The sequence below is a fragment of the Prunus avium genome, chromosome 2 (assembly GCF_965620075.1).
Source record: "Prunus avium chromosome 2, drPruAviu1.hap1.1, whole genome shotgun sequence".
Classification (NCBI taxonomy): Eukaryota; Viridiplantae; Streptophyta; class Magnoliopsida; order Rosales; family Rosaceae; genus Prunus; species Prunus avium.
In genome coordinates, this window is record NC_142285.1 from 24,635,345 (window position 1) to 24,649,513 (window position 14,169).

Genomic DNA, 14,169 nt, shown 5'->3' on the forward strand with positions numbered 1-14,169 from the left:
CCAGTCAGTTCTTTCGGGCGTCTTCACGACCCATGTTCTTCTAGTTGCAATGGTGACGAACTTGGCGGCGGCGACAATGATTAGGGTGATGGCTGCTATTTTAAACCTTCTTTTGAGAAAACGATGGTATTTTATTAAACCAAATCAAAACATTACATAGAGAAACTAGCATGTTAACGGCGGTCACGTTAAAACCTTCTCAAAGAAAACCACCTGGAACAAAACCCATGTGTTGGAAATAGTATCACCCGTGCTATTGACAAAACATAAAAGTCAAACAACTGAGAAAAACAATCAACTAACTCAGGACCAATCTGAACGGTGCATAATTACATGTCATTTTGTATCCTTCTAACTTATTATTTGGTTATGTTTTTTAGTTAAACTTGTGCTTTTAATAAGTTTTGTGTTTGTTTCAGTGTAATAAGCTTGAGACTCATTAAATGCATTTTGGAGACAAGTTGGCTCATCGGTGTCTGCAGATCAGTCAACTTCATGAATTGGACTGTACTTTCTCAAGAAGAACCAGATAACTAGCCATACATCATTGGAAAGATGCGTTAGTCTAGTTTCTGGAGAATTTTACGGTTCATGATTCCGAGTCTTCTAGAGAAAGTTATACAAGTTTTGGCAACTTAAGGTCAAATTCGGCAGCATCTGCGTTACTGGGCCAAATATCACATTTGAAGGGCTTTCCGATTTTTCCTTGAGCCTGGCTGCATATGCTTGGAAATATAATTCAAAGAGTTTTAAGATCCAGATTTTTCCAGATTTTTTAGGAGGGAAGATCAAGCCCAAAACAAGCCCACAAGCTGACTGCAATGAAGTCAATTCCAGTCTATTTTCGGCAGTCAACTTGCAAGGCCCAAAACGTACACTTTTGCTGCTCAGATGGGAATACATTCTTCATAAAAGTTGTTCCAATGGGTGTCTATTACGACATATCAAATTTTGAGCTCCATTGGATACATATTGAAACCTCAGGCCTTCCAACACCAAGCCTAGTTCAGAAGAATCGTTTTTTCCAGCAATTAAAAGAAAACCCACATGGGTTGGCAGCAAAAGGCAGCCACAATTGAACACCTTTGAAATCCCATGTGAAGAAAGCTTGAGGTGCAGCAAAAGAAGTATGGGATGGAATTGATTCCAACCACACTAACATAGACAAGATGAAGTGGGAGTTATGGATTGTATTAAAAGAGGAATGGTGGTGTTGGAATTCATCATGATGTTCCTCCCTCTTAGCCCTATAAATAGAGAAGTCTTCAAGCTTCATAAAACACCCCCAAGGGGGGGAGCTCTCAAACACTTCTCTAGAGCTCCCCTCCCTTCTCTCCCTCAAATTCTTTTAGTTTCTCTTTCTAGTTTTCAATTGTTGTAATGAAATCTTTGTGCTGAAATTCTCCTTAAGTTTTTCTTAGTTCCACTTTACTTTTCATTGTTATGTAAATTCTTTTCTTTAGTTTCAAGTTTGATTAGTTTCCAAGTTTCAATTATGGTTTGTGTTCTTATTCATTATGCTTATAAGTTAATATGCTAGTTTGAATGATTGATCACCATTTAGGCTTACATGTTAGCTATCTTGGTTTGAATTAAGAGTAGACACCATGCTTTAATTCGAATTGAACTATGAATAGGAAGAGTATGTATGGAAATTCGACAACAGGGATTAGATACATACTTGGTTGTTTAAAATGTTCTTCTATGGTTAATGGATTCCTAATGTTTAGTTTAGGTTAGACAACAGATGATCAAATTAGGGAATTAGGAATACAAGGTTAGGACCAAACACCATGGCTTAATCATACTTTAGCTAGAATCAATCCGTTAATCTAATTGAACTTGGGAACTTATTTGCTTGAGTTATTTCTTTTTTTCTTGTTTTATTTATTTTCTTTTTCATTTCTGTTTTGTGTAGGGGAAATGAATTGGATCATTCAATCACCAATCCCTGTGGAATCGACCTCGCACTTACATATGCTATACTACCGAACGGCTCGTTCACTTGCGAGTATCACAAGTTGAGGATGCAGCTGAATCCATTTTGGTGCAGCTGAATTGACGCAACACAATCCTCCATAATGCCATCAATAAGCCAGGGAGAGGGAGGGCAAGGGGCATTCCAAATATAAGTACTATATATATAGTGTAGCGCAAACATTTAAAAGTTATTTACCTGTAATCTTACCCATTAGAATTATCTTACAACCTAAAATATAACACATTACATTATTTTTTATAGATATTTTTTTTAAACTACTTTTGTTACGCGTATAAAAAAAAAATGACATTCATCTTATTTTCGCAGGAAGATATGCTCTCCCCAAAATTCACTCACCCATATAAACAATACAGACTATGGAGACATTGACTACCAAATATCATAAACACCAATGAAGGATATATGCAAGATACAACCAAAAAACAAACTGAAAAAAAAAACCAAAAACACACAAATCGGCAAATATAAAAAAACAAAAAAACCGTCACAAAACATGAGCACACAAATACAAAGATAGGCACACGATAATCACCCACTACACCAAAATCGAAACCCTCTAAGCACCAATACGAACACATCAATCAAGGGAAAACACAAGCCAAAGCCAAAGCCAAAGGAGCCAGTAACCAGAGAATGGAAGAAGGTGGTCATGCATCAAAGCTAGAGTCAGAGTTAGAGCTCTACACACTTTTCGCTATAGTAGAGTAGTTTAGAGGCTAGGAACGGGTGTGGGCCACCATGGGAGCACAAATGGGTGGATGTAAAAGAGGTGCCAATTCGAGCGCCCACTTCGAATCTCTGGAACTAACTCTAACATTCTTGCACCAAAGTTGCACCTGATCATTTTCCCATCCCCAGCATCTACGTAGATGGCCTCAATATTCGGGTGGAAACCTATCGCAGTTTTTCCCCACTCATCTACAGGCATGAAAGGATCTTCAGAATTGGAAGAATCCATCTGGGAGAAGGGAACTTGGTCGACCACCAAACGCCATTTCAAATTATCATCGCCTGCATCCAACTCCCAGACACTCAAATGATTACCAATCACAAACTCGCTCACCCGCAAATTCCCTCGACATACACCAAGAACCAGATACATCGACATGCCATGTATCCGCAAGTCAGACGACATATCAAGAGGTGCCAGACTGAACCGACATTTGTCAACAATAATATGATCTCCATCAGTACTGATATTACTGATACCTTGGAAGGGATCCAACTCCAGAACATAGGAGGATGTAACGCAATCGGTACCTGCAAAATACAACTTCCCATTGCAAGCAACGCCTGCAGTTACGATATCAAAATACTTTCGTGAGCCGCATACCACATTAGCGGACTCTCTCCATTCACCGGTCTCAGAAAAGAAGATGTCCACATAGAACTCTGGACGTAATCGCACAACCCTCCACCTATATTCAGCATTAATGCAAACATCATCATCAAAGGAGGAGGATGAGTTGTAGTTGCAGTACGGATCACAAATTAACCCTATGGATACGTAATTATGGATTCGAGGAGGGGGAGGAAGAGCAACACATTTCTTGGTGTATGGATTGCAAATATAATATTCACGGTGATCAAGTTTGCTTGGGCAGCACAAAACTAAGTCGTTGCACGCCCCTACCACAAATAATTTTTGTTCTGCTGCGGCTTCTGAAATAACGGGTAGCTGCAAACTCATCAGATCATCCTCGTTTTCCACATGAAAGAATGTTCCTTGTACAACTAATGTACCTAAAATGGGCTTTTTCAAATCACGTTGGCGACGTACATATTGCCCAACAAAATGAGAACTAGAGATGAGTTCACACCAACGCTTGGATACGCACTTGCATTGAAAAACAAACTTATTACAAGAAAGTCGACAAATGATTTCAACCAATAAAAGCTCTGGGAGATCATCAATACTATCATTCATCATCATTTTATTTCTGAGTCAAACCCAGCACCATTAACAAAAAATTCGATGTCAAGATGATTAAATAACTGACTCTGAGCCCCACAAGTCATCAAACAAACACTAACTAGAAAATAGGGAACGTACCCTACTTTTGTGGTCATATAGATCCCAATTTTTATTTTTATTTTCATCCATTTTATTGTATTTTATTTTTAAAACTGTAGAAATTTTCACTCACTCTTCAATCTATGATTTTGGTTGGCAGCCACATATCAATAATTAACCAAAATTAGCCTTGGTTCTCCAAGTTCGAATGTAATTCATCCATCCATTTAGAGGTGTCAAACGGGTCAGACCAGCCCCGCAATCATCCCGTTTAAATAGAAAATTGAGTTGTAGCCACTGTTTTCCTAGCCACTGCATCTGAATGGTGGACATTGCTGATGTAATAGCCACCACTTATTGTTAATTTGTGGCACCAAACACATGGCACGGTATATTTGTGGCTGAAAAATAATTAGTCACAGATGCTGAGTCAAAACACAGTACTTATTTTGGGATATTGATGTAAACTATATAGGCTGCATATATTAAAACACTAACCTTGATCGTGAGCCATTGGTGCTGCCGTGATAGTTGAACAGAGAGTAACCAAATTCTTCTACTCAGAATGATCCTTTAAGCTATTATTCTAGATGGGGTTTTGAATGTCTTTTTGCTGGTCTGATCGTCTGAGTAGGGACTTGATATTTATATGTATTAGCTCAAGATTCCTAGCCCATCAAGGAATACAAGAGCTATCCTAATCAATGTTTTGAAAGGCGAGGCGTTGATGTGAGGCGTTTTAGTCATTCTATGCGAGGCGTAAGCCTTGAAGCGGTGAGGCGTATGGCTTTTGAACATAATTAATTAATTATTTAAAATTTATAAATAATACAATATAATTAAATTGTACAACTAATTCTTATTGAACCATAACAATTTATATATATAAAGGTCCATGTGTTAATGGCTATGCAGAATTCTATTGCTATGCTTCATGGGGACTGAAGAAGATAATATATATTAATTAATTTTAAAAAAAGCAATAAAAAAAAACTGAACGTGCGTTTCATTTAAGTAACCTCAATTTTAAAAGGGCTGGAAGTGAAATGACGTTGATTCATACAACCCTAAAAAAATTTACACGAACTCTTCTTCTTCCTCGCACACTCTTCTTCTTCCTCCACTACAAAAAAAGTCAGCAATAGTTACCATTTTTTTTTTTGTGACTATTGGCAGCAACAGTCACCTTTGTTGGTGAGTAAGCCCAATAGTAACGCTGCAGTTACGAATTTTGGGTTGGTGATATATGAAGCCGTAAGAGTATTTCCAGCAATGCAGCCAAGGGGAGGGCTGGGGGCAAGCCCAAAATCGTGTTTGCAGCAACAAACTTTGGCCTAGGCAAGCAATGGGGCCTACCGAACTGGGCTGGCCCTCGGGCAAGGCTAGCCCCAGGTCCAAAACGAGGGCAAGGCTGACGTCAGCGCGCGCCAACTGTAATGTGCCATGTGTCAAACCCCGGGCGCTCCGATGGTATTTTCCCTCCAATCCAACGGCAGACAATATTTTGGCAATAAAAATATGGAAAAAAAAATCCGAAAAAAATTCTAAAAAATACCAAAAAATACTGGAATTTTTTTCTATAAATAACTACCAATACTCTTCACTTTCAACACCAAATCATCATACACGTAGGCAGAGGCGGACCTATTAGAGCACTTCCAGCAGTTTGCAACAGTTGCCCTTTGCCATGGCAACTACTATTTATTTTTTTGTTTTTTTCACAACTTTTTTTACTTAAACAATTATTTTGGATAATATTTTCGGGTAAGATTTTTGGGTTTCTACGTGTCAATACTATTCATATCGGATAAGATTTTCGGTTTCAAATTTAAGATAAATTTCAAAAATCAAATTTCAGATAAATTTCAAATTTCAAATTTAAGATACATTTCAAAACTTGAATAATAGTAGAAAGAAGAATAAAATGTATGAGGATTTGGTGTTAAAAGTGAAGAGTATTGGTTGGTATTTATAGAAAAAAAAAATTAGTAATTTTTTAGTATTTTTAAAAAATAAATTTCGATTTTTTTTCATTTTTTTATTGCACAAAAATTGCCTGCCATTGGATTGGAGGAAAAAAAATCTGATCGGAGAGCCCAGAGTGCGACACGTGGAAAAAGCTGCTGATGTCATGTTTTGCCCTCAAGCCAGCACTAGGGCCAGCCTTGCCCTCAGGCCAGCCCAGTCTGCTGGGTCCCACCATCAGCCCGGGCAATAGTTTGTTGCTGGAAACAGCTTTTTGGCCCAAACCCCCGCTAGCCCTCCCCTTGGCTGCATTGCTGGAAATGCTCTTAAGGTGTACATATTACTTTATTTTCATTTTCAACATCTAAGTAAATGTATTTGTCCTTTTACTTTTATTTATTTTTATATTACTTCATTTACTTAAGTTTACAATGTTAATAAGGAAGTACCCCTCATTTGGATTCAAATAAAAATACTAGAAAATCAAATTCCCACCAAATCAAAATATGAAAAATCGGTTTTAGTGCAAAATACGATTTAGGCTAAAAATGATGGCTCATTAAGTCAATATATACTTCATAATAAAATCCCATAAAATCAAGTTTTCTTATTTGATGTGTAAGGAACAAAAGCCGCCAAAAATTATCTTGAGAAAATGATTATTCCGAAAAATCATTTTTCATACTTAGTCAATATTGCACCTCCGCTAAAAAATTTCTGGATCCGCCAGCGTAGGAACCCAAAAATCTTACCCGAAAATATTATCAAAAATAATTATTTAAGTAAAAAAAGTTGTGAAAAAAACAAAAAAATGAATTGTAGTTGCCATGGCAAAGGGCAACTGCTGAAAACACACATATCTTAATATGGCAAGGGCAGCCACTATTTACGTGAATAGTAGCTGCCCTAGTTCCCCCCTTGCCATGACAAAGGGCAAACTGCTGGAAGTGCTCTAGCTAAAGGTGTTTTGTCACGAATGCAACAGCTTCGTGACAAATTTTAGTTGACTGTCAACTGCCTCTGAAGTGCATGGGGCCCACAACCCGTCAAATCAACTTTAGCCTTATATTTTAATATATCTAAAGTTTTACTTAAATATTTATTTGTGTATTAAATTTCTATTTGATATATTTCTTTTTCTTTTTTATTTGGTGTATCTCTTCCTTTTCATTTTTCAATAATTGACTAATAAATATACAGTAGTTGAATAGTATATATATACGTACAATCACTACCATTCAATACACAAAGAAACAATTCAATAATTATATCATTTGATTGCAATTCCATTAAAATTTTCAACCAAAAAAATTCATTACAATTCTCTAATTGATTAATTACAATTTAGTCTTATGGCATCTTGAGTGTTGTCGGTCCTCATCATCTTCATCATCTTCATCATCTAAAACAGAAAAACCAAAGCATAATCCAAGTCAAACACAACTATAATCCATAACTTAATTAACAAACGAAAAATCTAAAAAAACAAAATGACAGCCCATAATTCAAACCTAAAAATCAAACTCCAACTGGTAAAAATTAATTATATCTTGAGCGTTTCTTCTTTGTCCTCATCATCTTCATCATCTGAGAAAAAGAAAAACCACATATACCGAAGAAACGAAAAAATCTATAAAAACGTTATGAAAGCCTTGGATTGAAACCTAAAAATCAAACTCCAAATGGTAAATCTAATTACGATAAAGGGATGGTGGTAGATCTGTGTGAACAATGTCGGCGTCGGTTGGGCTTCACATATAAAAAACTCTGTTCTGAAAAGGATTTCAATAGAAGGTTGAGAGATGGAAGCTTTCCAATTGAGTCTCATAAATAAAACCCACACATAAATAAACCCAAAATCATTCCTGAAATTAAACCCACATGAAAACTTCAAAAAACAAAACCTTTACCTTTCTAAGGGGAGATGCGGTTCAGATCTGAATATTAGCCCACGAAAAGGATAAGGCCAGGCCAGACAACAACTGGTCTTCGAGGGAGAGCGGGAAGAAGGAGAAGAAGGAACAGAAGAGAGAGGGATGGAAAAAAAGAAAGAAAAAAGAGAGATATGGGAGACGCGCAAAAGAGGAAGAAGAGGAAAAAATTGCAGAGTGACAGAGGAAGAAGCAGGAAAAAAGGAAAGAGAGAGAGAGAGAGAGAGAGAGAGAAGAAGAAGAAGGAAAATAAAAATAAAAAGAGAGGGAGAGATGGAAAGTGACTGAAGGAAGAAGAAGATGGGAAAAAAATTTTAAAAAAAATGAAGGCTTTGGGAGAGATGAGATATGGGGAGAATAAAAAATTTTAAAAGAAAGAAAAAAAAGGGTTGGTTTGGGCGCATCTGAATGCAAATGCATGCTCTCACTTTTTTTATTTTAGGGTATAATGCCGAATTGCCCCTGAACCTGTACATAACTCTCAATTTACCCCCTTACCTTTTTTTTAGCCAATTACAGGCTTGAATTAAATTTTATTATCAATGTTCCCCACCGTCAAAATTCGAACATTTCATCCAATTTGCCATTAAATATGAGGGCAAATTAGTCATTTCATATGTTAAAAATAATTAAATATTGTAAAATACAATAGTATGACATATAAAATGAAAAAAAATCATTTTAATAAACAGAGGGGTGGGACCAACCCACCCTTTCTTCTTCCTCTCTGCCTCTCTCCCTACGACTCACTCTCTCTCTGCAACTCTCTCCTCTCTGCAACCAAACACCAAAACCAAACACCAAACCCTTTCTTCCCTCTCTCCCTACGACTCCCTCTCTCTCTGCAACTCTCTCCTCTCTGCAACCAAACACAAAAACCAAACACCAAACCCTTTCTTCCCTCTCTCCAACCAAACACCAAACCCTTTCTTCAAACACCCTCTCTCTGCGATTTAGGGTTGAGATTTTGGGAGAAGGGGCAATGAACTTGTGAGGTGAAGAGGTTTGGACCTTTAAGGCTGTGGGGAAAAAATCAAAGGGTAAAGGCGCGCGAATGGGTTTGCGGTGGTTATGGGTTCGTGGGGGGGGGGCTGTGGGTGAAAAAAATCTGGGTTCATTGTGGGGTGGGTCTGTGATGGGGGATGGGGGGGAGCTCGAATGGGAAAGGGAGGGGAAGAGAGAGAGAGAGAGAGAGAGAGAGAGAGAGAGAGAGATAATTTTTGGCAAGAAAAAAAATGGTGGGATTTTGTTGCAGAGGGAGGATAGGTTGGAGAAGAAGATGCAGGGGGTGGGGTGGGTGGGTCCATAGGATTTTTTTTTCTTTAATTTTTTCAAATATATATATATATATTTAAATATTTTTATAAATGATTTAATCGATTATTGGATGAAATGTTAATGATTTAGACGACAGGGGAACATTGATAATAAAATTTCATTCAAGCCCTTAATTCGCTAAAAAAAAAAGGTCGGGGGTAAATTGATAATTAGGTACATATTCAGGGGGCAATTCGGCATTATACTCTTTATTTTATAATATTTATTATTTAAATTGCCATTGTAAATATTTTATTATGGGAAGATTATCCTCTTATATTTTATTACATTATTACTATTCATTGTCAGCTACAACAAAATTTATTATATTTAAATCATTAGATTACAATTTAGTACCCTGTACTTACACCGTTAAGACATGTTAGTCCCCGTCTTTTCAATTTTTACAATTGCATTCCCTTAGTTTGTAAATTTTTTGCAATATAGTTCCGCCGTTAGGGTTTCTGTTAGATCTCTCTGTTAACTGCCTACGTGGCATTGTGGGTCCCACAATTTTTAATTTTTTTAATTTTAAATTGATTAAAATATGAATAAAATATTAAAAATCAAAAAAATCAAAAAATCAAAAAATTTATCTCTCTCTCTCTCTTCCCAGACTCCCTCCCCCTTCCACCTCGATTTCTTCTCCCCCTGCCCCGACCCTAAACTCCAAAACCAAAATACCCTTTTTTTCTCAGAAATCAAGCAGGCAATAGGAATCCAAAACCAAAAATAACATCTAATAACAAGAAGACCATATCCATTAATACCTGAGGATCCATCTGAGGGAAGAGAGAGCGAAGCTGATCGAGAAGATAAGGAGTAGAGAAGCGAATGGGAGATGTAGAAGAAGAACAGCGAAGCCTCTTTGAGAGAGGCGGCGATGGAGGAAGCTCTTCGAAAAAGGACCTCTTGCTTCCACACACTGCCGCAGACATCCTTCACTCTATCTCTCTCGGCTCTCAATTCCGAACGAATCAACCACACCACCACCGATTCAAATCGGATGATTTTAAAGATGAATTAGGGCTAGGGTTTTGAGGGGATTGTGGGAGAATTTTTACACAGAGAGAGAGAGAGAGAGAGAGATAAATTTTTTGATTTTTTTGATTCGTGGCTGGAGACTTGGCGCTGGAACTTCCAGGTGTCGCCGTCGGCGTTGAAGATGCCGTCGCCGAGGAGGTTGGTGAGGGTGGTGCGGAAGGTGTTGCCTTTACGTAGACAGGGAAATGGGTCTTGAGGATGTGCTGGACGACAGTGAGGTTGGCCGTGACGACGAAGTGCTTGCCCAGAGAGTGGTGGAGGGTGAAGGTGTTTGATGGCGAGCTTCGGAGGAGGTCTGTGATCCATGGGAGCCTGCGTTCATCGTTTTTGTAGAGGGTTATTAAAGAGCCAATTATTGGGTATGATTTGGGGAGCTTGGTGTTGTTGCTGGTTTTGGGGTTTGGTTGTGATGAAGCCTTGAAGACGAAGAAGAAAAGTAGGGGAAGGAGGACCAGCGAGGCCAAGGTTAAGAGCTGAAGAAACATGGCTGATAATGGCAAAAAAATGGAAGAAATTGGAGGGAGAAGAAATCTAGGTTGGGGGGAAGAAATCGGGTCTGGGTTGCAGAGGGAACGCAGAGAGAGAGAGAGAGAGAGAGAAATTTTTTGATTTTTTGATTTTTGATATTTTTTAGTTTTAATATTTTATTCATTTTTTAATCAATTTAAAATTAAAAAAATTAAAAAATGTGGGACCCATAATGCCACATAGGCATTTAACAGAAAGATCTAACAAAAACCCTAATGACGGAACCACATTGCAAAAAATTTACAAACTAAGGGTATGCGATTGTAAAAATTGAAAAGACGAGGATTAACATGCCTTAACGGTGTAAGTACAGGGTACTAAATTGTAATTAACCCTACAAATAATGGTGACTAATTTGGTTAAGAGCATTGACCAACCATAATTGTCACCAAAATAATTAGTTACTTAAAAAAATGTGACTATTGCTTTCATTTTTTGTAGTGCTCGCGCCGCTTGGAGAATACACAAGGTTTAGGGTTGCAGCGCCTCATCCGCCTAGCCACACCTTGCAAAGCCTTGTCATGCCTTCCCACGCCTCACTGCGGTAAACATGCAACTTGCGAAATAGCCGAATGCCTCAGGCGATTTCCTGCCGCCTCGCGCCTTTGAAAACACTAATTGCACTGGTATAAGGTGTTCTAATCGATTTCACATAAGGAATCTGTTGGAACAAGGATTTCTGTAAAACACAACTTCCCTTAGAACCAAAACACTAATTCTAATCAAGTTCTTAATCAATACAAAAACCTAGATCTCCTATGATGATTAGAAGACCACATTAAAGTGGTTTAAGACATAAAATATCTAACAATTGATCCATCTACAGAATTCTATTGCTATGCTTCATCGGGACTGAAGAAGATAATTGGATAGAGGAACCTTCAGAGCCTAACCAAATGGATGGAATGGATTTTGTTTGTACATATGTGAATTGGTGCTGTATAGAAACTGGTTTTCTCTATTCACATTCCGTTTGTGGTTTACTTTTCTCACTTGACAATGTTTCAGGGCTGTTCAACTGTACACACTCCTATGGCACGCATGGTTATATCTTTTTACACATGTATAGCAAATTTTATCCATGGATGCATCTTGATAAGCACTTACGTCATCAACCACAATGAATCAACCTTCTTTAAAGGGTTTCGAGAGAGAGGAGCTAGTGAATTCAGAACCAGCTAAATGCTATTTAAGCCCGTCTTAATGGGACTGTCATGAATCCGTTGCAGCCTCTTCTTGCAGCGGCCGGCAGGCGTAGATAACATTCAATCTATTGACTTATGGCCTTATTCATCAAGGCTTTGAAATAAGCTGCTAGGCCACAAGATGACGCAACCGCAGCACTATTTTTGGGATGTGTACGAGGGTAAAGTCTGATGGTATGACCAACTGTAACAATTATTTTTTTGGAAAAAGTTTGAAGAAAAATAGGAAAATTGACCCCAATGCCTTCTTTCACACATTCACACACTTCAAAGGGGATTCCGATCCCAAAAGCCATCTAAAGCACTTCAAACGTGTTATGATTACTAGCTCATATAGTCATGCCTAACACCATACACGCTTAATGGCAGTACATGTGGAAATGGCAGTACATGTGGGCTTGGTAGGTATTCCATGACTTGAACGAACCACTACAAAAAAGTGATCACAACTTCTAGTATAAATACTGTGTGTGAGAACTAAGCAGCATATTTAGATATATATGTAAGGCATAATATATGAGATATCAGATCATCAGCATGCCATTAATATATGAGATATTGGCAATGTTAAAACTACTCCTTCTTGTGCTCTTTTCAGCGGCGTCTCTGCAAGCTATCACCACTCATGGGCAACCGTATGACTATCTACAATATGTACTACAATGGCCGAACACGAAATGCGTGAAGGCACGGTGCATTCCAGGGATTCAAAAAACTGAGTTCACTACTCACGGCCTCTGGCCAACCAACCTCTCCAAGATATTGACATGCAATTCAGCTTCAAAATTTAGCAGCACTATGGTACGTATATATTTCTTAATTTCTTAAATCTTTTTATTCTTTCTTTAATGTACTTTATATTCATTCCTTTTATTTACAGTTTTCATTTATGATCGACTGATCTGATCGCCAAATCTAATTATAGCTTTCTATCTTATAATAATATAATTAAGTAGCTGCAAAATGATGCTACATTGGTATCGAAATTGAAAACTTCTTGGCCAAATCTGGAGCAGAGAGTTGCCCAAGGAAAAGACAATGATATGTGGTTTTGGGCGATGGAGTACGAAAAACACGGCACATGTGCTAAGTTTTCCAGCCAGAATACTTACTTGTCAAAAGCATGTGATTTGTGGGAAGAAAACAAGATTAAGGATATTTTTGCCAAACACAAAATCATTCCAAGAAACGCGACGTATAAAGATGTTTTGCTTACGAATGCTATTCAAATGGAAACTCGCAGTTCGCCTCTCCTTCTTTGCCATAGAGTCAACGGCGGTGATTTGTTGTGGGAGGTTGTACTTTGCTATGACGACACGGCTAAAAAACGGATGAATTGTTCTGATCAAAGTGCAAGACAAACAAATTGCGGAACGGACATCTATTATAAATAATAATAATAATAATAATAATAATTAGGGTATTACATGTAGTTAAATATCTAATCAAACTATGTCAAAATTGACTTTTAGCAATGAATAATATTCATGGCCTATGTGCCATAACTACCGTGGTATTTGTGAAAGTTGCCTTTTACTCCGTTGCCTTTATATACCAACCGCATTGGATCTATTCTAATCCTCGATGCTAAAGTGCCTCCCGTGTGCCAAAAAAGCATTGACCCCCGATGCCTAAACCTGCAACGACATCGGGAGTTTTAATAGCTCTGATTCTAAATACAATTTACAGCATCATAATTAATTAATGCACTAATTCTTTTTCCAACTTACAACATCACAAGAAACAATAGTGCAGCTACTTCTGATTATAGGCATTAGTTGTCTTGTGAGTGCTGATGCTACTTTTGGTTATAGGCATCAGTTATCTTATGAGTTATGTGTTAACTTTTTAATTTTAGTTGTTTGTGCAAAACTATAGATATTTTATTTTAGAAATTACACTTTACTTGATTACTCTCAGAATATCAATACAGATCATGAAGTGTTGCCATTGCACATAAAAAACATATATAAATTTAAATATATCCATACTTGAAATATATATTCAACATTTCCATGAATCACAATCTTTCCAACCCCACATATTATTTATTCTTGTCTATATATAAGCAAAATACTAGAAAAAAAAACATGTAAAAGGAAGGGGGATGCTAATAGTTCAAACTCAAAGCCACTCTAACATATGACTTGCTCATTCATCTCG

The 14,169-nt window shown here is 37.5% G+C and overlaps 2 protein-coding genes and 1 long non-coding RNA gene across 5 annotated transcripts; 1 reads left to right on the forward strand and 2 right to left on the reverse strand.

Moving 5' to 3' along the window:
- Positions 1-2,489: 2,489 nt before the first annotated feature.
- On the reverse strand, positions 2,490-3,939 carry LOC110764998 (uncharacterized). The gene has a single exon (XM_088247778.1). The coding sequence runs from the start codon at positions 3,933-3,935 to the stop codon at positions 2,712-2,714; it is 1,224 nt and encodes a 407-aa protein (XP_088103904.1). The 5' UTR covers positions 3,936-3,939; the 3' UTR covers positions 2,490-2,711.
- A 3,296-nt stretch (positions 3,940-7,235) lies between these two features.
- On the reverse strand, positions 7,236-10,832 carry LOC110764976 (uncharacterized). Of its 3 annotated transcripts, XR_002527956.2 has the most exons (4): positions 7,892-9,023; positions 7,681-7,753; positions 7,493-7,568; positions 7,236-7,383 (listed from the first exon to the last, which is right to left on the reverse strand). It is a non-coding gene; the product is annotated as an uncharacterized LOC110764976 (long non-coding RNA). The 3 variants fall into 3 exon arrangements; XR_015833472.1 differs by having other exon boundaries at positions 7,493-7,753; XR_015833470.1 differs by having other exon boundaries at positions 7,493-10,832.
- Positions 10,833-12,514: 1,682 nt separating this feature from the next.
- Positions 12,515-13,516, forward strand: LOC110747044 (extracellular ribonuclease LE). Its single transcript, XM_021947254.2, has 2 exons — positions 12,515-12,807; positions 12,963-13,516. Exons 1-2 carry the CDS (start codon positions 12,523-12,525, stop codon positions 13,398-13,400), a joined length of 723 nt encoding a protein of 240 aa, XP_021802946.2. The 5' UTR covers positions 12,515-12,522; the 3' UTR covers positions 13,401-13,516.
- The last annotated feature ends 653 nt before the right edge of the window (positions 13,517-14,169 follow it).

Excerpts from the sequence above, each read along its gene's own strand:
- LOC110764998 (XM_088247778.1), bottom strand. The coding sequence starts at position 3,935 with ATGATGATGAATGATAGTATTGATGATCTCCCAGAGCTTTTATTGGTT.
- LOC110747044 (XM_021947254.2), top strand. The coding sequence starts at position 12,523 with ATGAGATATCAGATCATCAGCATGCCATTAATATATGAGATATTGGCA. Across the intron at positions 12,808-12,962 it reads CAAAATTTAGCAGCACTATG|CTGCAAAATGATGCTACATT; the intron begins GTACGTATATAT and ends ATAATTAAGTAG.